At 47.6% G+C, this 19,348-nt stretch overlaps 1 protein-coding gene across 3 annotated transcripts; it reads right to left on the bottom strand.

Annotated features, from left to right (window-relative positions):
- Positions 1-12,509: 12,509 nt before the first annotated feature.
- Positions 12,510-17,785, bottom strand: PPIA (peptidylprolyl isomerase A). 3 transcript variants are annotated; one of them, XM_031665388.1, is made up of 6 exons: positions 16,443-16,742; positions 15,033-15,099; positions 14,573-14,603; positions 14,365-14,453; positions 13,975-14,147; positions 12,510-12,866 (listed from the first exon to the last, which is right to left on the bottom strand). In XM_031665388.1, exons 4-6 carry the CDS (start codon positions 14,371-14,373, stop codon positions 12,731-12,733), a joined length of 318 nt encoding a protein of 105 aa, XP_031521248.1. In that variant the 5' UTR covers positions 14,374-14,453; positions 14,573-14,603; positions 15,033-15,099; positions 16,443-16,742; the 3' UTR covers positions 12,510-12,730. The 3 variants fall into 3 exon arrangements, with proteins under 3 accessions (XP_031521248.1, XP_031521249.1, XP_003896076.1); XM_031665389.1 differs by lacking the exon at positions 16,443-16,742 and adding an exon at positions 17,049-17,162 and having other exon boundaries at positions 12,520-12,866; XM_003896027.4 differs by lacking the exons at positions 15,033-15,099; positions 16,443-16,742 and adding an exon at positions 17,049-17,785 and having other exon boundaries at positions 12,520-12,866.
- Positions 17,786-19,348: the final 1,563 nt, after the last annotated feature.

Here is a 19,348-nt window from a genome sequence, read left to right as displayed (position 1 = left end):
GTGAGACTCCATCTCAAAAAATAAAATAAAATAAAATAATAAATTAATAGAGAACTGTAATTTGTTTAGCCAGTCCCCTATGATGAATATTTATACTGTTTCCTAAAATTACATTCGTACACAACAACTGATTCAAACAAAGCAAGAAAATTTTAAACATGAAGTAGAAAAAATAGTATTTCAGAGTTCAAGGTTCTAAAGATGACCAATCTCATTTCGTCTTGCATTTATTTATATTTTATATTAATATATTTTATATTATATATGGTTTTTTTTAGATGGAGTTTCGCTCTTGTTGCCTAGGCTGGAGTGCAATGGCGTGATCTTGGCTCACCACAACCTCCACCTCCTGGGTTCAAGTGATTCTCCTGCCTCAGCCTCCTGAGTAGCTGGGATTACAGGCATGTGCCACCATGTCCGGCTAATTTTGTATTTTTAGTAGAGATGGGGTTTCTCCATGTTGGTCAGGCTGGTCTTGAACTCCCAACCTCAGGTGATCCGCCTGCCACGGCCTCCCAAAATGCTGGGATTACAGGTGTGAGCCACCGCGCCCTGCAATATTTTTTTTGAGACTGTCTTGCTCTGTTTTCCAGGCTGGAGTGCAGTGGTGCAGTCATGGCTCACTGCAGTCATTACCTCCTGGGCTCAGCCGATCCTCCTGCCTCAGCTTCTTGAGTAGCTAGGACTACAGGCATGACCATCATATCCAGCCTCCTCTTTCACTTAAAGTAGTCTTGTCATTAAAGCAAATTTACTTTTCACTACTGGCATTACTATCCTGGCCCAAGCCCCTTTCCTCACTCCTGGATGATGTAGTAGTCTCCAGATTTCACTCTGCCACATAGTCTGTCCTCAACAGACTTCAGTCAAAGTGACCTTTTTAAGAATGGTGGCTTAGGCCGGACGCGGTGGCTGATGCCTGTAATCCCAGCACTTTGGGAGGCTGAGGCGGGCAGATCACCTGAGGTCAGGAGTTCAAGACCAGCCTGGCCAACATGGCGAAACCCCATCTCTACTAAAAAATACAAAAAATTAGCCAGGCATGGTGGTGGTGGGCGCCTGTAATCCCAGCTAGTTGGGAGACTGAGGCAGTGAGAATTGCTTGAACCTGGGAGGTGAAAGTTGCAGTGAGCTGAGAGCACGCCACTGTACTCCAGCGTGGGTGACACAGCAAGACTCCGTCTCGGGAGAAAAAAAAAAAAAAAAAAAAGGTGGCTCTGTTGGGCATAGTGGCTCATACCTGTAATTCCAGCACTTTGGGAGGCCGAGTCGGGCAAATCACCTGAGGTCAGGAGTTCAAGACCAGCTTGGACAACATGCCGAAACCCTGTCTCCAGTAAATATACAAAAATTAGCTGGGTGTGGTGGCACTTGCCTGTAATCCCAGCTACTCGGGGGGCTAAGGTAGGAGAATCACTTGAACCGGGGAGGTGGAGGCTGCAGTGAGCCAAGATTGCACCACTACACTCTAGCCTGGGTGACAGAATAAGACTCTGTCTCAAACAAACAAACAAAAAAAAGAATGGTGGTTCATGCCTATAAGCCAAGGCAGGCGGATTGCTTCAGCCCAGGAGTCTGAGACCAGCCTGGGCAACATGGTGAAAGCTTGTCTCTACAAAAAATTTTAAAAGAATTTTTTGGCCGGGAGTGGTGGCTCATGCCTGTAATCCCAGCACTTTGGGGGGCCAAGGCAGGCGGATCACTTGTGGTCAGGACCAGCCTGGCCCACATGGTGAAACCCTGTCTCTATTAAAAATACAAAAACTAGTCAGGCGTGGTGGCATACTCCTGTAGTCCCAGCTACTCAGGAGGCTGATCCACAATAATTGCTTGAACCTGGGAAGCGGAGGTTGCAGTGAGCCGAGATAATACCAGTGCACTCCAGCCTGGGCAACCGAGCAAGACTCCGTCTCCAAAAAAAAAAAATTTCTTTTAATATTAGCCAGGTGTGGTGGGTGGCACATGCCTGTAGTTCCAGCTACCAGGAGGCTGAGATAGGAGAATCGCCTGAGGCCAGGAGGTCGAGGCTGCAGATCAGTTCACTTCACTCCAGCCTTGGCAACAGAGCAAGACCCTATCTAAAAAAAAATAAAAAATAAAAAATGTAAGGCAAATGCTGTCACTTCTCTGCTCAAACTTCTATAGATATATGGATCCTATTTGGATCTAAATTCAAAGAAGACAACTGGGAAAACAATTATTTAACATATTGAGCCAGGCGCGGTGGCTCAAGCCTGTAATCCCAGCACTTTGGGAGGCCGAGACGGGCGGATCATGAGGTCAGGAGATCGAGACCATCCTGGCTAACAAGGTGAAACCCTGTCTCTACTAAAAAATACAAAAAACTAGCCGGGCGAAGTGGCGGGCGCCTGTGGTCCCAGCTACTCGGGAGGCTGAGGCAGGAGAATGGCGTGAACCCGGGAGGCGGAGCTTGCAGTGAGCTGAGATCCGGCCACCGCACTCCAGCCTGGGCGACAGAGCCAGACTCAGTCTCAAAAAAAAAAAAACATATTGAATAAAAATACGTAAGTCCATAGTGACAGGAGGAGGGAGGGATCAGAAGGGTACTTTACAACTGCAAAAGGGAAAAATTGATTCAGACAAATGCAATCAATGCCAAAACACAACAATCAGGTGAAAAGGCTCTCTTCTTGGAAAGAGGGTCTTTATGTAGAGGCAAAATATCACCCCTCAAGATTACCTAATTTTCAGAAAAGGGAAAAGATACCTTTCCAGTGGAGCAGTCTGACAGGCATTACCTTAACTGCAATTTCAAATTTAGCCTCACTGATGAGTCAGCTGGAGACTTCGTGCCACCTGATGTGAGGCAAGATTAAGTACACAAAGCATGACCTATGAAATCTTCCGATAAATATGTTGAATCTGAATCTAATTAAGCTTCTAGGCCTAGTGTAATTTCCAATTTACAGAAAATACAGGAGCTAAGAGAGAAAAACAGGAAACAGCTCCAGAATAACAGACATTCCACAAAGTCAATGTCCTGAACTCTTTATTTGTTTCTTTTTTTTTTTTTTTTTGAGATGGAGTTTTGCTCTTGTCACCCAGGCTGGAGTGCAATGGCAGGATCTCGGCTCACTGCAACCTCTGCCTCCCTGCAACCTCCATCTCCCGAATTCAAGCAATTCTCCTGTCTCAGCCTCCCAAGTAGCTGGGATTACAGGCATGCGCCACCACGCCCGGCTAATTTTTGTATTTTTTAGTAGAGACGGGGTTTCACCATGTTGGCCAGGCTGGTCCTCAGGTAATCCACCCACTTCGGCCTCCCAAAGTGCTGGGATTACAGGCGTGAGCCACCACACCCAGCTGTTTTATTTCTTTTGGAGACAAGGTCTGGCTCTATCACCCAGGCTGGAGTGCAGTGGCACAATCACAGCTCACTGCAAACTCCGCCTCTCAGGTTCAAGGGATTCTCCCACCTCAGCCTCCTGAGTAGATGGGACCACAGGCTCACATCCTGTGTGACCGCAGGCTCACACCCGGTTAATTTTTGTATTTTTTGTAAAGATGGGGTTTCACTATGTTGCCCAGGCTGGTCTCCAACTCGTGAGCTCAAGCGATCTGCCTGCCTCAGCCTCCCAAAGTGCTGGGATTACAGGCGTGAGCCACCATGCCTGGCTGTCCTGAACTTTTGAAAGAGTCAATATCGGCTGGGCGCGGTGGCTCATGCCTGTAATCCCAGCACTTTGGGAGGCCGAGTTTGGAGGATCACTTGAGCTCAAGAGTTCGAGATCAACCTGGACAACATGGTGAAACCCCCTCTCTACTAAAAATACAAAAATTAGCTGGGCGTGGTGGCACGAAAGCATGAGCCTCTAATCCCAGCTACTTGGGAGGCTGTGGAAGGAGAATCACTTGAACCTGGGAGGCGGAGGCTGCAGTGAGTGAAGATCACCCATTGCACTCCAGCTTGAGTGACAAGAGTAAGACTCTGTCTTAAAATAAAAAATAAAATAAAAAAAAAAAGGGCCGGGCGCGGTGGCTTACACCTATAATTCCAGCACTTTGGGAGGCCGAGGTGGGCAGATCACAAGGTCAGGAGATCGAGACCATCCTGACTAACACGGTGAAACCCCGCCTCTACTAAAAATACAAAAAAAATTAGCCGGGCATGGTGGCAGGCACCTGTAGTCCCAGCTACTCGGGAGGCTGAGGCAGGAGAATGGTGTGAACCTGGGAGGCAGAGCTTGCAGTGAGCCGAGATGGTGCCACTGCACTCCAGCCTGGGTGACAGAGCGAGCCTCCGTCTAAAAAAAAAAAAAGCCGGGCGCAGTGGCTACCGCCTGTAATCCCAGCACTTTGAGAGGCCGAGGCAGGCGGATCACAATGTCAGGAGATCGAGACCATCCTGGCTAACACAGTGAAACCCTGTCTCTACTAAAAATACAAAATAATTAGCCGGGCGTGGTGGCGGGCACCTGTAGTCCCAGCTACTTCGGAAGCTGAGGCAGAAGAATGGCATGAACCTGGGAGGCTTAGCTTGCAAGTGAGCCGAGATTGCACCACTGCACTCCGGCCTGGGTGACAGAGTGAGGCTCCGTCTCAAAAAAAAAAAAAAAAAAAAAAAAGTCAATATCACTTAAGGAAAACAATGTTGCCGTGCACCTGTAATCCCACCTACTCAAGAGGCTGAGACTTAACCTACTCACCATATAAAGATGAATATTTATATTTCCTAAAATTGCATTCATACAGAACCACCGATTCAAATAAAACAAGAAAAACATGGAGTAAAAAAAATAAAGTCCAGGAGTCCAGTCCTGCACTGAGTCCAGGAGTTTGAGGCTGCAGTGAGTTATGATTGTACCACTGCACTCCAGGTTGAGTGACAGAGCAAGACTCCATCTCTAAACAAACAAAAAAAAAGTGGGAAGGCGCAAAGACCACATAGTGTATGATTCTCTGTAAAAGTCCAGCCAGGCCCAGTGGCTCACACCTGTAATCTCAGCACTTTGAGAGGCAGATGTGAGAGGACTGCTTGAGCCCAGGGATCAAGACAGGTCTGGGCAACGTGATGAGACCTCTCCTTTACAAAAAACTTAAAAATTACCCAGACGTGGTGGCACATACCTGTGGTCCCAGCTACTTGGGAGGCTGAGGCAGGAGGATCACTTGAGTCCAGGAGATCGAGCTGTTAGTGAGCGATGTTCATGCCATTGCACTTTAACCTGGGTAACAGACAAGACCCTGTCTCAAAAAAAAAAAAAAAAAAAAAGAGAAAAGTCCAGAAACAACAAATCTATAGAGACAGAAGGCATTTTTGCAGTTGCTAGGTGGTGAGGGGACTGCAGTTGAAGCAATATTGACCACATATGGGCACAAGGCCTTGTACTGGGGTGACGGAATGCTCTAAAAACTAACTGAAAATTACTGAATTGTGCTCTTAAAAAGGGTAATTTTGGCCAGGCACAGTGGCTCACTCCTGTAATCTCAGCACTTTGGGAGGCCGAGATGGGTGGATCACCTGAGGTCATGAGTTAGTTGAGTTCGAGGCCAGCTTGACCAACATAGTGAAACCCCACCTCTACTAAAAATGCAAAAATTAGCCAGGCATCTGTAATCCCAGCTATTCGGGAGACTGAGGTGGTAGAATCACTTGAATCCAGGAGGGGGTGGTTGCAGTGAACCAAGATCACAGCCATTGCACTCTAGCCTGAGTGACAAAGACAGACTCTGTCTCACCAAAAAAAAAAAAAAGGTAATTTTATGGTATATGAATTATAATCTCAATAAATTTTTAAAAGCTAATAAGCAGAAATTACAGGTTTTTGGTTTGTTTTTTAAGGTGGAAAGACTGCTCTGGAGTAAAAAAAACCAAAGACACCTAACAGTCAAATGTAATGTGTAAAACTAAATTAGATCCTGGGAGTGGTGGAAAGAGGAGGAACAGTTATAAAAGACATTCTAATTGTATGTAAATTATACCTTAATAAGGATGATTTTAAAAATACATTCTTACAGAGAGAGCAGGATTGAAATACAATTTTTTTTCTTTCTTTCTTTCTTTATTTATTTTTTTTGAGACGGGGTCTCGCTCTGTCACCCAGGCTGGAGTGCAGTGGCTGGATCTCAGCTCACTGCAAGCTCCGCCTCCCGGGTTCACGCCATTCTCCTGCCTCAGCCTCCCGGTAGCTGGGACTACAGGCATCGCCACCTAGCCCGGCTAGTTTTTGTATTTTTAGTAGAGGCGGGGGTTTCACGGGTTACGCCAGGATGGTCTCGATCTCCTGACAGCGTGATCCGCCCGTCTGACCTCCCCAAAGTGCTGGAGATTACAGGCTTGAGCCACCCGTTGCTTGACCTTTTTCTTTATTTCTTTAAAAAAAAACACAGGCGGGCACAGTGGTTACACCTGTAATCCCAGCACTTTGGGAGGCAAAGATGAAGCAGATCACCCACCTGAGGTCAGGGTTGAGACCAGCCTGACCAGAGTGAAACCCTGTGCTCCACACTAAAAACTCTAAAAGTGTAGCTGGGCATGGTAGAGCCTCCCAGCTACTTGGGAGAACCATGACAGGAGAATCCTCACTTGAGACCTAGGAACCAGGAGTTGCAATGAACTGAGATCGTGCCATTGCACTCTCAGCCTGGGTAACAAAATGGCTCCATCTCAAAAAAACAAAAAAAACAAAACAAAAACAGGATACATGTATGCAAAACATGCAGGTTTGTTACATAGGTGTATGTGTGTGCCATGGTGGTTTGCTGCACCTATTGACCCTGAAATAGAATTTTATTTATTTATTTATTTATTTATTTATTTATTTGAGACAGTCTCGCTCTCTCACCCAGGCTGGGGTGCAATGGCACAATCTTGGCTCGCTGTAGCCTTCACCTCCCAGGTTCAAGCGATTCTCCTGCCTCAGCCTCCTGAGTAGCTGAGATTATAGACATGCACTACCATGCCTAGCTAATTTTTGTATTTTGAGTAGAGGTGGAATTTCACCATGTTGGCCAGGCTGGTCTCGAACTCCTGACCTCAAGTGATCGGCCTACCTTGGCCTCCCAAAGTGCTGAGATTACAGGCATGAGCCACCATACCTGGACTGAAAAAGAATTTTAAAAGGCAATAAACATAAAAACACATTATAAGCACAAGGGAGGACATCTGAATGTGAACCAGATATTATAGATTTTACAGATTTTATAGATTTTCTGAGATGGAGAAAGGCATTGGCTGACTTTCCCAGAAATGGTTCTTATGTTCTCAAAGATGCTGAGGCCACACTCTAACCCAGAATGCTCAACTTGCCTTCTCCTGGGGGCCTGCCTCATAATAGTGGCAATTTCAACCCTTCTTTGCACAATTAGGTTTGTGCTTGCTTCTCACTTTTTTCTCAATATGTTTTTAGGGACACAGGTGCTAGAGATTGATGAACACAAAAATTGAAATCATGGGCTGGGCGCAGTGGCTCACGCCTGTAATCCCAGCACTTTCGGAGGCCGAAGCAGGAGGATCACCCGAGGTAGGGAGTTCAAGACCAGCCTGACCAATATGGAGAAACCTCGTCTTTACTAAAAATACAAAATTAGCCGGACGTGGTGACACATGCCTGTAATCCCAGCTACTCGGGAGGCTAAGGCAGGAGAATCGCTTGAACCCGGGAAGCGGAGGATTGCATCGAGCTGAGATTGCATCATTGCACTCCAGCCTGGGCAACAAGAGCAAAACTTTGTCTCAAAAAAAAAAAATGGAATCATGGTTCCCTCTGAAGAGGAGAGAGCATGCAACTGAAGAGGACTCACAAAGGGCATTTCTGGGATACCAGTAGATATGCTGGAGTTCTTTTTATTTCTGGTCTTTAAATTGTACATATTTTATAGACTTGCGGTAGGCAACTCTTAAAGATGGTCCCTTATCCCCACCCCCAAAAATGGGGTTTCATCATGTTGGCAAGGCTGGTCTCGAACTCTTGACCTCGTAATTCACCCGCCTTGGGCTCCCAAAGTGCTGGGATTACAGGCGTGAGCCACCATGCCCTGCTGCCTGGGTAATTTTTCTATTTTTAATATAGACAAGAGTTTCACCATGTTGCACAGGCTGGTCTTGAACACCTGGGTTCAAGTGATCTGCCTACATTGGCCTCCCCGGTGTTGGGATTAGAGGTGTGAGCCACCATGCCCAGTCTAGAATATTTTTAAAGGGCTCAGAAGGGGATCTATCACACAGTTACTGTGGTATTTCTTCTGAGCCTTCTCTGAACCAAGCTCTGGCCTAGATACTGGGATACACTGGTGAAAAGCTAGATGAATCCCTGCTGGGTGTTTACACACTAACAGAACTGTTCATGCATGTACCATGTGCTAACCACTCTTCTAAGTACTTCATATTTAATCCCACAACCCTGTGAAGCAGAGTATGTATTTTTTTTCTTTTTTTTTGAGCTGGAGTCTTGCTCTGTCACCCAGTCTAGAGTGCAGTGGCACAATCTCAGCTCACTGCAACCTCCGCCTCCCGAGTTCAAGTGATTCTTGTGCCTCAGCCTTCCAAGTAGTTGGGATTACAGGTGCATGCCACTATGCCCAGCTAATTTTTGTATTTTTAGTAGAGACAGGGTTTCACCATGTTGTTCAGGGTGGTCTCAAACTCCTGACCTCAGGTGATGATCCACCTGCCTCAGCTTTCCAAAGTGTTAGAATTACAGGAGTGAGCCACCACGCTGGGCTGAGTATCTTTTTTTTTTTTTTGAGACGAAGTCTCACTCTGTTGCCCAGGCTGGAACACAATGGGGCCAATTTTAACTCACTGCAACTTCTGCCTCCCAGGTTCAAGCGATTCTCCTGCCTCAAACCTCCTAAGTAGCTGGGATTACAGGCGCGTGCCACCATGCCTGGCTAATTTTTGTATTGTTAGTAGAGATGAGGTTTCACCATGTTGGTTAGGCTGGTCTCGAATTCCTGGACTCAGGTGATCCACCTGCCTCAGCCTCCGAAAGTGCTGGGATTACAGGTGTAAGCCACCGTGCCCAGTCCCGAATATCTTCTTATTCACTGTGTAAGGCATGGATATATACAGCAAATTCAGTTCTCAGCGTGGTCTAGGCAAACTCCCACCTCTCAGCTTGTAAGTTTCCTAAGGGTTTCCATGAGCCTCCAACCACCAGAAAAATGATGGGTTTTCCTGGTTACTTTTATTCCAAGAACCACTTCTTTCTCAGGGTAGCCATTTGAGACCTTCTGACCAGGTCAAATCTTACTACACATGCTGATGACAGGTTACCAACTTGGCATCTGACTCACCTTCCCTTTTTTTTAGACGGAGTTTTGCTCTTTTGCCCAGGCTGGAGTGCAATGGTGTGATCTCGGCTCACTGCAATGTCCACCTCCCGAGTAGCTGGGATTACAGGCTAATTTTTTGTGTTATTAGTAGAGATGGAGTTTCACCATGTTGGTTGACCTCAGCTGATCCACCCGCCTTGGCCTCCCAAAGTGCTGGGATTACAGGCGTGAGCCATGGTGCCTGGCCTGGTCTTCCTTTCAAAAGGTCTGTTGAGGGAGAAAATTGTCTACTTTGGCACATAATTATCTTCCCAGCGGTTGGGCATGGTGGGTCACACCTGTAACCCCAGCACATTGGGAAATGGAGGCAGGAGGATTACTTGAGGCCAGTTTTTTTCTTTTTGAGACAGAGTCTCGCTGTCGCCCAGGCTGGAGTGCAGTGGCGTGATCTCGGCTCACTGCAAGCTCTGCGTCCCAGGTTCACACCATTCTTCCGTCTCAGCCTCCTGAGTAGCTGGGACTACAGGTGCCCACCACTACACCCGGCTAATTTTTTATATTTTTAGTCGAGACAGGGTTTCACTGTGTTAGCCAGGATGGTCTCGATCTCCTGACCTCGTGATCCACCTGCCTCAGCCTCCCAAAGTGCTGGGATTACAGGCGTGAGCCACCACGCCTGGCGTCCCAGCTTATTTTATTTGTAGAGTCAGGGCCCCCCCATATTGCCCAGGCTGGTCTTAAACTCCTTAGGCCTTGGCCTCCCAAAATGCTGGGATTACAGGTATGAGCCACCACAGCAGGACCCATTTTTTTTTTTGAGATAAGTCTCTCATTCTGTCTCCCAGGCTGGAGTGCAGTGGCACGATCTCGGCTCACTGTGCTTCCTGGGTTCAAGCAATTCTCCTGCCTCAGCCTCCCAAGTAGCTGGGATTACAGAAATGCGCCACCATGACCATATAATTTTTGTATTTTTAGTACAGACGGGGTTTCTCTGTTAGCCAGGCTGGTCTCAAACTACTAGCCTCAGGTAATCTGCCTGCCTTGGCCTCCCGAAGTGCTGAGATTACCCAGGCCCAACCGAAGTACTGAACTCTAATACCAGATGTCAGGAACCATGCTGGGCACCGGAGAAATTTTTTTTTTTTAAAGAGATAGAGCTGGGCGTAGTGTCTCACGCCTGAAATCCTAGCATTTTGGGATGCCGAGGTGGGCGGATTGCCTGAGGTCTGTTTGAAACCAGCCTGGCCAACATGGCAAATCCCTACTCCACTAAAAACACAAAACATTAGCTGGGTGTGGTGGCGCACACCTGTAATCCCAGCTACTCGGGAGGCTGAGACAGGAGAACTGTTTGAACTCAGAAGGCAGAGGATGCAGTGAGCGGAGGTAGTGCTATTGCACTCCAGCCTGGGCAACAAGACCCAAACTCTGTCTCAAAGAAAAAAGTTCAATACTTGGATGAATAAAAGCAGTTAATGACTTGATGTGGTAAGACAACTATCTTGTTAACTAATGGAATAAGGAAGTAGTAGGGATAATGAAAGGATGTTTGATGTTTATTTCCACCTTGTGCTCAGGCCTGAGCCACAAGTACATTAAAACATTGAATGGTATCACCCAGGGAATACGTAACCTAACATACAGGACTGAGATGTGCAAGTGGTGGTGGTGTGGTAATTCACACAGAAGGAAACAGACAGTAAAACAAAAATTGCAGAACACATCAAATGATCAAATCTGACACCTTTAGGATAGGCAAACTTGATTGCTGGGTTAAGAACCCTAGAGGTCAGTTAAGGTGGGCAGTGAAGGGGTTTTCTCAACTTAAGATTGTTCTGACATGTACTGTTAGACCTATATATCTAATTGCCAGCAAGCACTGTACATATAACTTCATGAGAAACCAAGTCCTTAATGGGAAGGGTATCCCTTTGACCAGATCTTATGGCTTAAATTGGTCAGGTTTGGAAAACCTCAAAGTCTCCATAACCAAAGCTAGGGAGAGGCTCTATATGCTAAAAGCAGAACCTCGTCACTGCAGTTAGTCTGGGCCTTAACCCTCTGCAGGGAGACTGACTGCAGCAGCAAGTACCTGGCTTTTCAGACTCTACATGGGAACTCCACCGTAATTAAAAGATGTATAAACTTGATCTACAGACTAAAGCCCAATATGCTTCCCTCAAGAACACCAAGTTTTCAAGCTTAGCTTTGTTATAGAAAATGAGGTCGGGTACAGTGGCTCACACCTGTAATCTCGGCAGTTTGGGAAGCCAAGGCGGGCGCATCAGCTGAGGTCAAGAGTTTGAGACTAGCCTGGTCAAAATGATGAAACCCTGCAGGGCGCGGTGGCTCAAGCCTGTAATCCCAGCACTTTGGGAGGCCGAGACGGGCAGATCACGAGGTCAGGAGATCGAGACCATCCTGGCTAACACGGTGAAACCCCGTCTCTACTAAAAAATACAAAAAAAAAAACTAGCCGGGCGAGGTGGCGGGCGCCTGTAGTCCCGGCTACTCAGGAGGCTGAGGCAGGAGAATGGCGGGAACCCGGGAGGCGGAGCTTGCAGTGAGCTGAGATCCGGCCACAGCACTCCAGCCTGGGTGACAGAGCGAGACTCCGTCTTAAAAATAAATAAATAAATAAATAAAATAAAAAATGATGAAACCCTGTATGTACTAAAAATACAAAAACTAGCTGGGTATGATGGCGCACGCCTGTAATCCCAGCTACTCAGGAAGCTGAGGCACATAAATCACTTGAACCCAGGAGGCGGAGGCTGCAGTAAGATGGCACCACTGCAGTCCAGGGGAGAAAAAAAAAATGCATGAACTCAGTGCACACTGGTCCAAGCTCTTATTTCTGGCTCCTTGCTTCTCCTGCCTCTTGCCTACCTTTAAGAGACAGGGTCTCAGTGTGACACCCAGGCTGGAGTACAGTGGTATGATCATAGCTCAAGGGCTCAAGCAATCCTCCCATGTCAGCCTCCAGATCAGCTAGGATTAGGCATGCACCAGAGAGCATCTCGCTATGTTGCCCAGGCTGATCTTGACTCCTGCCCTAAGGTGGTCTTCTGCCTCAGGTAATACATTACAAACAGTGAGCCACCATGCCCAGCTGCTGCCTACATTTTCAATATTCTACTCAACAAACATTGAGACTTCCTGGGTCTGGAAAGAAAGAAATCTAAGTATTATGTAGACTTAAGCAAACAAGTGATGTTTCAGAAGTAACCCATTACTGCTTAAAATAAAGCCTACATCAACACTCTAACTCAAACAAGGACAGACAATTGTTACTTAGTTTTTATTTCATAATCATAAACTTAACTCTGCAATCCAGCTAGGCATGGGAGAGAACAAGGAAAACATGGAACCCAAAGGGAACTGCAGCGAGAGCACAAAGATTCTAGGATACTGCGAGCAAATGGGGTGGAGGGGTGCTCTCCTGAGCTACAGAAGGAATGGTCTGGTGGTTAAGATAAAACACAAGTCAAACTTATTCGAGTTGTCCACAGTCAGCAATGGTGATCTTCTTGCTGGTCTTGCCATTCCTGGACCCAAAGCGCTCCATGGCCTCCACAATATTCATGCCTTCTTTCACTTTGCCAAAGACCACATGCTTGCCATCCAACCTTGAAAGGGAAGAACAATCACTATGATTGGTGACTACAAACAAGCAGTGTCCATCATGTGTCATGAACCAAGACAAGAAAGGTAGTTTGTTTTTTTTTTACTAAAACCTTTTGTACTGTCATTAAATGTACAATTCTCCAATTACCATTGAAGAGTTACACATATAGAATGAACTGCTCCCCCCCCACAAAAAATAAACACAACACAACAAAAAAACCCTCAATCAATCGCATGTTATTAATAGTAACATAAAAGTAGCACTTAATTGGCCGGGCACAGTGGCTCACGCCTGTAATCCCAGCACTTTGGGAGGTCAAGTCGGGCAGATCACTCGAGGCCAGGAATTTGAGACCAGCCTGGCCAACATGGTAAACACCCGCTTTCCTAATAATACAACAATTAGCTGGGAGTGGTGGTGCATGCCTGTAGTCCCAGCTACTTGGGAAGCTGAGGCAGAAGAATCACGTGAACCCGGGAGGAGGTTGCAGTGAGCTGAGAGGGAACCACTGCACTCCAACCTGGGAGACAGCGAGATCCAGTCTCAAAAAAAAAAAAAAAAAAAAAAAAAAAAAAAAAAGCACTTAATCGGCTAGGTGCAGTGGCTCATGCCTGAATTTCCAGCACTTTGGGAGGCCAAGGCGGGTGGATCACCTTGTCAGGAGTTCAACACCAGCCTGGCCAACATGGTGAAACCCATCTCTACAAAAATACAAAAAAATCAGCCAGGTGTGGTGGCGCACATCTGTATTCTCAGCTACTCAGGAGGCCAAGGCGGGAAAATCGCTTGAACTCAGGAGGCAGAGGTTGGAGTGAGCCCAGATTGTGCCACTGCACTCCAACATGGGCAACAGAGCGAAACTGCATCTTAAAAAAAAAAAAAAAAAAAGTCACACTTAACCGCCCAGCTAAGCGCTCAGTTTCTATTATAGTATCTGGCATTCTGTATCACATTGACTATATTTGTAGCTATGTATGCTCTTCTAGTATCTTAGGGATGAAAAAGTCTATGGAAGGAAAAGTTGAAGAAAACAACTAGTGTTTGTTCTGTTCCCCCCAGGGCAAATTTTCATTTAGTCAGGTGGTTAGTGTGCCATGTTGTACCCTTACCACTCAGTCTTGGCAGTGCAGATGAAAAACTGGGAACCATTTGTGTTGGGTCCAGCATTTGCCATGGACAAGATTCCAGGACCTGTATGCTTTAGGATGAAGTTCTCATCTTCAAATTTCTCCCCATAGATGGACTTGCCACCAGTGCCATTATGGCGTGTAAAGTCACCACCCTGTCAACATATAGGAAAACTGTCACTTCTGACAACCATAAAGTGTGCCAAATCTGCAAGGCTCAAACTTTAAAACCAAGTTCAAACTGAATAGAAGGGTTAAATAGAACCAAAATGTTAAGAGTAACAGCTCAGATATGTGTATTCTGAAATATTCTGGCTCAATACCAAATGAAGGGAGCAACCCAAATAAAATAAAATTCAGTAAATTTCGTACCTGACACATAAACCCTGGAATAATTCTGTGAAAGCAGGAACCCTTATAACCAAATCCTTTCTCTCCAGTGCTCAGAGCACGAAAATTTTCTGTTTAAAAAAAAAATTAAAACACATATATACACACATACATTATATATATATATATATTCACATACACAAATTGTCACAATTGGAACATCTTTGTTAAACTTAGAAAATGGACCAACCTGCTGTCTTTGGAACCTTGTCTGCAAACAGCTGTAAGAGAAAATTACAGTTAATTAACATCTGCTTATTTTGTTGCTTAGTACCCATGCCTTTAGGGGCTTCTGAGTCAAAAATTCATTTTCTCACTACAATACTTCTTCAGTAATTACTTTAATCCTGAGAACTGCTCCTGACAGCCATAAGGCCCTGCAGGCAGTTGGGTTAAGAAACATGAAACCCGAAGACATGCCAACAATCCAGAACTAGTCATGACTTAAATAGTGAGACTTCTAGAAAGTGTCTCAAAGTTTTAGTACATCACACCTACTTCTGAAAAGATATATGGCTTCTTAAATGTCTATCACCACCCCCAACTTGAGCTAGAACCTAAAGGCAAAATTCTAAGGAAGAGCAAGCACTGCTGCATGATCAGGGGTAAATAGCTGTTGTTTTAGCCACTCATAATGAAAATGCTACTACCTCCAATCTGTTAACATAGCTTTATGGATTAGATGAGCAGTCACTTCTTGGTTTCCAGGCCCCTTACCTAGTAGTGGGGTAAAAAATAAAGATTGGTTTCTAGTGTATCTGGTTTTGAACCTTTCTTGAATGCATTATGGTTAGAGAGGTAGCTTAAATACCACAAACATTTACAAGCCCTTTCATAAAAACAGCTTGTTTAAAAGTAGCATTTTATAAGCTATTCCAGAGATGTGACTGAATTAACTGTCAGTATCCGTGTACATTTCTCTTACAGCAATGTACTTTTTTTTTTTTTGGAGACAGTCTTGCTCTGTAGCCAGGCTGGAGTGCAGTGGCTCACTCCAACCTCCGCCTCCCGGGTTCAAGCGATTCTCCTTGCCTCAGCCTCCGGAGTAGCTGGGATTACAGGCAAGCGCCACCACGACCAGCTAATTTTTGTATTTTTAATAGAAGTGGGGTTTCACCATGTTGGCCGGGTTGGTCTCGATCTCCTGACCTCGTTATCCGCCCGCCTGGGACTCCCAAAGTGCTGGGATTACAGGTGTGGGCCACCGCGCCTGGCCAATGTACTTATTTTTTTAGTTTTTAGGTATTTGTACCTAGAACGTACGGTCTTTTTAAAACATCAGCTTTTCTCAGAGCTTTGTAGTCGGTACATTTAAGTTACTATGGCTTCCTTTTCAGACTTTCGCTAAACCCAAAGCCCTTATTGGCAGTTACCCCTCCATTCTCACCAAGACCTGCAAGTCCTTTCTCACTTCCCTTAAGCTCTGTGGGTAACCTGATGCTCAGTATTAGGTCAGGCCAAGTTTCCACGAAAGCCCTTGTCACTTACCAGCTTTGACTACAGTCATAGGTGGGGTGGGGTGTGGATTAACACGCAGTGTTTCAGTGCCTATTAAGTGCCAGGCACTACGGACAGGGTAGGCAACAAGGAAACCGCCCTGTCCTCAGGAAGACTGCATGAGGATCGATCTGGTAGCCTTTTGAGATGTGGTTTAAAGTAATAAAATCACTAATATCCTATTTCGCTACTCCCTAAGGTCTATCCATGTTAACTGGAATGGAATCGCACTCAATATTTAACTTTTAAGACATACGCCAAGTTTAGATATTATGCTGTAATTACAACTGATCTTTAAGAACTCATTTAACGCTCTCAAAACTAATTAGGTAATCACTGGTAATCCACCTTGGTCGGAAGAGACCTGCCTTGTGGCCAGTCGCTACTCTCCTGGTAGGCAAAGGGACAATCGGGAGGGGCTCAAGAGCGCCTCCCCCGCCAAAGCCGTCACTGCAGTGGAAGGCGGTCCTTGGGCACCAGCAAAGGCAAGGCCCATTTTCACATTTCCGCTTGGGGGTGGGGGACACGGGCGGACGTTGGGGCTCATGTATAAATATTCCTACTTTATCTAAATGGAAGATACTTCAAGCGGCAATCCATCACATCCCAGCATTATCTCCTTTTATAGCATGGCCTCCCGGGATCTACAGAAGGACTGAGCATGGACCGGCTCACACCGCGCCTCGATCCTTGAGAAAAACCCTCAAGCAAGCAGCTTCCCAGCTCAGGATGTAAAGCACCCGTGCCTGCCGAGGGACAGCTTCCCAAGAAAGCGGTTGTGAGCGCGCTTCTGGCTCCGGTCTGCGACGCCCAGGCCGAGCTAGGGCGGAGCCCAACGGCTCTCAAGGCGCGGGCCTGAGCGCGGCCGCCAAGCACGTGCGTCGGGCAGGACAGGGCGCGGCCACATGGGGCAGGCGGGCGGACGCGGACCCCCTCCCCCAACAGCCGCGCAGCCGCCCCGCCTGCCTTTGTCCGCCACCGCCCCGGCCTCCTCCCCGCGCCTCGCGGACCTCCCAAAATGGCCCCTAGTCAGGAAATGGCGCCGCCGCCCGCCCGCGCTCGCCCCTCCAGAAGGGTCGCCCCGCGCCCGGGCCTTCGGGGCGCCACCACCCACCCCGACCTCGGCCCGCTTTCTGGGCCCCATTCCCGCACGCCACCGCCCGCCCGACCTCGAAGGAGACGCGGCCCAAAGGCTCGCCGTCGACGGCAATGTCGAAGAACACGGTAGGGTTGACCATGGCTAGTAGTACAGGACTTTCCTCGGCGGCAGCGTCTGCAAAGCGGCACGAGCCTGGCCTCCCGCCCCTTTTATACCAGGTTCGGCCCCGCCCGCAGCCCGGTCTCGCGCCTCCGTCCTGGCCAATCGCATCTGCGACTTTGCCAGAGTGACAGTGCAGCTGGCCTATGGACGGAAGTCGGCGCTGGTGGGGACGACACAGGAGGCGCGCGTGCGCGCTAACGCGCGGAGGCAGGTTCCCGCCCGCGGGCTCCGTCGCGGTGGCTGCGGCATGGGACTCGGGGCGGGGCAGCAGTGCGGGGCGCGGGGCATGGGGGAGGGTCAGTGCGGAACGGGGGTGGGCAGCTTGGCGCGCGCGCACGCGGGAGACGGAAGCGCGGCAGCTCTTCGGCCGTTGTCAAGCGATGAGGTGCGTCTCCCCATTGCACAGAGGGGGTAACTGAGGCGAACGCAGGCCTCAAGGTCGCGCCGCCAGTCAAGGTCGACTGGGGTCCCGCGCCCGGACCCTGCGCCTCCGCGAGCGGAAATGGGGATGACGCGTCCCCGAGACCGAGGAGCAGCCTTGCGTCCGCATTCCGTGCGGGCGACCACCGCGTCGCGTCCGACCAGGCAGTGTCAGGAAGGAGGTTGCCTTTGAGCATCGCTGTTTTCTCTAATGAGGTGGGACAGGAGCAGTCTCCGGTTTTGAGAGATTATGAAATACCTTCAAAATGCCCTACTTTCCTAAAATATCTTACACTCTGCTTGAGTCTTCTTCAGGAGGAAGCCATTAAAACAGGAGCCTGGCAAGGATCTTACCTGTGAAGATGGACTGTGCACGTTTTGCCCTCTTTCTTACTCTTTTCGAATTCCTGCTCCTGGTCCTTCCCCGCCCTCGCCCCGCCCAGCTCCCACCGTCCCCGCCTCGGGACTGAATTGTGCTTTGATTTCTGGGTGAAATATAAGCCACAATTTAAAAGCGAATTTCTTCAGGTAAAGACATTAATAATACTTTTATTAAAATACACTTGTAGGCCAGGCGCGGTGGCTCATGCCTGGTGCTTTAGGAGGCCAGGAGGCCAAGGCCGGGGAGGATCGCTTCAGCTTAGGAGTTTGACATCAGCCACCAGCCTGGGCATCTTAGACACCGTCTCTACAAAAAATAAAAAAATAAAAATTAGCTGGGCGTGGTGGCGCTCGCTACTCAGGAGGCTGGGCGGGGAGGATTGCTTGAGCCCGGAGGTCGAGGCTGTAGTGGGCAGTGATAGCATCACTGCATTCCAGCCAGAACGACAGAGTGTGACCCTGTCTCAAAAAATAAAATAGGCCGTGCGTGGTAGATCACGCCTGTAATCTCAGCACTTTGGGAGGCCGAGGTGGGAGGATCACCCGAGGTCAGGAGTTCGAGACCAGCCTGCACAACATGGTGAAACCCCATGTCTACTAAAAATACAAAATTAGCCGGGCATGATGGCGCGCACCTGTAGTCCCAGCTACCCCCTCGGGAGGCTGAGGCAGGAGAATCGCTGGAACCTAGGAGAAGGGAGGTTGCAGTGAGCAAAGATTGCGCCACTGCACTCCAGCCTGGGAGACAGAGACTCCGTCTCAAATAAACAAAAATATAAAATAAAATGCACTTATGTGACTGGTGTTTTGTTCAGAAAACCTTACAAGGAAATTGATATATCCTGGGCTCTCACTTAAGTTGCAATATTAAGGATTTCTTTTTGTTTTTTTGAGACAAGGTCTCACTCTCACCTAGGCTGGAAATGCAGTGGTGTGTTATTGGCTCACTGCAACCTCCCTTTCCTTGCTTAAGCGAGCGTCCCACTTTAGCCTCCTGAGTAGCTGGGACTACAGGCATGTACCCACACCCAGCTCATTTTGTTTGTGTGTGTATTGTAAAGATGGGGTTTCGCCACATTGCCCAGGCTGGTCTCAAACTCCTGGACTCAAGCGATCCGCTTGCCTCACCTTCCCCAAAGTGCTGGGATTATAGGCGTGAGCTGCTGCACCTGGATGTTATTTAATGTTTCTAAAACTCAGTTTCTTCATCTGCACAACCAGGATAGGGTTGTGGTGAGACAAAAACGAGAATTCATCTGATAGATGAAGTACAGTTTCTGGCCTCTTGCCACTGTTGTTAATAACCGTGAGCCAATGTGTTAGAAATCTATTTATTCGAGATAGGGTCTCACTCTGTTGTTAGTCTGGAGTACAGTGGTACAATCCTAGCTCACTGTTACCTCGAAC

The sequence above is a fragment of the Papio anubis genome, chromosome 4, assembly GCF_008728515.1.
Source record: "Papio anubis isolate 15944 chromosome 4, Panubis1.0, whole genome shotgun sequence".
NCBI lineage: Eukaryota > Metazoa > Chordata > Mammalia > Primates > Cercopithecidae > Papio > Papio anubis.
The sequence above is the reverse complement of the archived record's forward strand: the minus strand, read 5'-3'. Positions and strand labels throughout refer to the sequence as shown.

Excerpts from the sequence above, each read along its gene's own strand:
- PPIA (XM_003896027.4), bottom strand. The coding sequence starts at position 17,117 with ATGGTCAACCCTACCGTGTTCTTCGACATTGCCGTCGACGGCGAGCCT. Across the intron at positions 14,454-14,572 it reads CAAGGTTCCAAAGACAGCAG|AAAATTTTCGTGCTCTGAGC; the intron begins GTTGGTCCATTT and ends TTTTTTAAACAG. Across the intron at positions 14,148-14,364 it reads TTCCAGGGTTTATGTGTCAG|GGTGGTGACTTTACACGCCA; the intron begins GTACGAAATTTA and ends ATATGTTGACAG.